This window comes from Triticum urartu, chromosome 5A (assembly GCF_056163025.1).
Source record: "Triticum urartu cultivar PI428250 chromosome 5A, HENAU_Tu73, whole genome shotgun sequence".
Classification (NCBI taxonomy): Eukaryota; Viridiplantae; Streptophyta; class Magnoliopsida; order Poales; family Poaceae; genus Triticum; species Triticum urartu.
The window spans coordinates 113,466,728-113,469,223 of NC_141877.1; the positions used below are offsets into that span (position 1 = coordinate 113,466,728).

General features: G+C 46.4%; 1 protein-coding gene across 1 annotated transcript; it reads right to left on the reverse strand.

Moving 5' to 3' along the window:
* Positions 1-897: 897 nt before the first annotated feature.
* LOC125555721 (uncharacterized) lies at positions 898-1,736 on the reverse strand. Its single transcript, XM_048718581.2, has one exon. The coding sequence runs from the start codon at positions 1,653-1,655 to the stop codon at positions 1,161-1,163; it is 495 nt and encodes a 164-aa protein (XP_048574538.1). The 5' UTR covers positions 1,656-1,736; the 3' UTR covers positions 898-1,160.
* Positions 1,737-2,496: the final 760 nt, after the last annotated feature.

The following is a 2,496-nucleotide window of genomic DNA, read 5'->3' on the forward strand; positions in this document are numbered from 1 at the left end:
TCAGTAATCGATCGATGCGCCTTCCGTCTCTGCCACGTTTTCCGCTTTCCCGGTTTCCCTGCCGTTGCTTTGCCCGGTTCTCGATGTCGTGAGATAAGGATGGTGACTGTGTAGGGGCCCGGTCGGGGCCGGGATATGCATGGAATCTACCCACCCTGCTTCTTCCTTCCGGCAAGAGACAACGACGAACGGCGGCGGCGGCCGCCGCTGGTTTCACGGTGCGACGGGGCTGCTGCCGCTTGCAGTAAAATACGTCCTTATTATGAGCTAAGAGCGTCTCCAGTCGAGGCCTTCAAATCTTCATATATTGATCTAGGAACAAATAAGAGGCCAGATTAACCCAGCTGAGTTGAAGATGCTTTAAAACATTAAAAATTATTGATATATAATGTGCTGCCTAGTTTTTTTCATCAAATCGGTTTTTTGAATGCATTAATTATAAAACACATTTTTTATATGGTATTAGAAGAGGTCGAGCCAATATGCTGTCTAGTCGGTTTTTTGGTTACATTAACTAATAGCATGCACTGCCTAGTCTCTTTCATCAGAGTCTATGCACTTCTAAAAATAGACAGCGGCTGATGATTCTGTCTTGTGCATAGTTCTCAGTTCTCGCTGCCGGAGATATTAATCTTGGTTCCACACGAGGAGATGGAGGGCATGTGCGGCCATGCACGAATGTTTACATCATTTAGATTTATCTCAGCTCTCTCTTGGGCTTCACATTGACAACCTCTGTTTGTTCCTCTTCCTAGATCACATTTTACATCATTTAGATTCATCCATCACGAGGAGAGTGAGGGCATGTGCGGCCATGCACGAATGTTTCTCCCCTTAGCGTGGATGCACATTGAATCTTTCGATAGATAGCAAGCAAAAAAAAAAACAGCAGTTCCATGACCCAGCCAAATTTTAAAGTAGATTCAAACTAGAACACACACAACACACCAAGGACGGATACAGAGCTGACGACATGCAGTTCATTGCACGACAATGAAACATCTCTAGCCACACATTCACCACGCACCTCCTAATTGAACAGCAAATCGACGACACGACACGACAATAGCTCGTTGGAGCAGATGATTAACTAACTAGCAGCTGCAATACGACTAGGATCACCGAGCTGCAAACTTATTAAACACACCCATCAGCTGGATCTAGGGGTTGTAGAAGACGATCTTGATCTCGTCGACGCCGTGGCACTTGCCGCCGGGGACGGAGTGCTCGAAGCAGTGGCCGCCGCTGTTGCAGCCGGCGGTGGGGCAGTGGTCTTTCAGGGGGTGGCCGTGGGGGGTGATGGAGACACGGATGGGCATGTGCGACTGGGCGGTGCTCACCTGGTACCACGCCCCGCCGTCGTACCCGATGTGGAACTCCGTCACCACGGCGTCCTGCACCTTCACGCGCCCCGTCCACGAGCACACGTCGTACGACACGTGGGTGCCGTGGCGGAGCAGGAAGCCAGGGCTGTAGAGGAGCTTGCTGTTGGCCAGCGGCTCGATACCGAGGTAGAGGTCCTTGCCGCACAGGTTCTGCACCGTCACCTTGCGGCTCGGCTTGCAGTTTTGGGGATCCTGACCGGCGGCGGACATGGCAGTCGCTGCCAGCGCCACGGCGAGGAGGAGAGCCGCCAGGGGCTTGGAGAACGCCATTGGCTGCTTGGAGTGTTACTCGCTGGTTAGGAGTGAAGAGGAGTGACTGATGCCGGTGGTTTGAGTTGTGGTTTAAGGCTCACTGTGACGGGTATTTATAGGCCCAGGGAAGGTTCCCACTCAAAGAAAAAAAAAACTCAGCGAAGGCTTGGCACGAAGGTTCGAGATTGTTGCGGCGTCTGCTAGCGCTCCTCCCTCCGAATCGAGATATGATTTTTTTTCAAGCTTAACATAGTTTGGAAAAAAAATTGTGGGACATAGGGAATAGTTATTCTATCATAAAAACATGGGATTTTTTTTAGCGCTACTCCCTCCGTCTCAAGATACGATTTAAAAAAAACTTCCGATTTTTTTAGGGTAAAGAGTTTATTCCACTATGCACGGTCATCCACGATCTATTCATACATCAGTCGCACTCTCAATACGACTATACAAAGTCAACCTATCTATTCATCTTCAATCATGGTAATATAACAAACACTAAAAATAATAAAAATTACATTCAGATCCGCAGAGCACCTAACAACGACTACATGCACTAACATTATTTTAAAAAGATTTTATATTATAGGGTGTACAGAATTGTTATTCTACATATGAATAAACACTAAAAAAAGATATACCCTTTGCTTTCTGGGTGTACATACACCTCTTATGCCTTGTTTTTATAATCAAAAAAAGTTAGAACCGTTTGGAAGTTTATTTTACAATAAACTTGACTTTCGTTTGCACTAATATATATATTTTCACGAATAGATAACCAACGTCGACTTCAGGGCAAAAACAAGACAAAAACTATTTGCTATTATAGGTCACTAATCACTCTATTTTTGATCGATTC

Bases quoted from the DNA above. Each gene is read 5' to 3' on its own strand.
- LOC125555721 (XM_048718581.2), bottom strand. From the start codon at position 1,655: ATGGCGTTCTCCAAGCCCCTGGCGGCTCTCCTCCTCGCCGTGGCGCTG.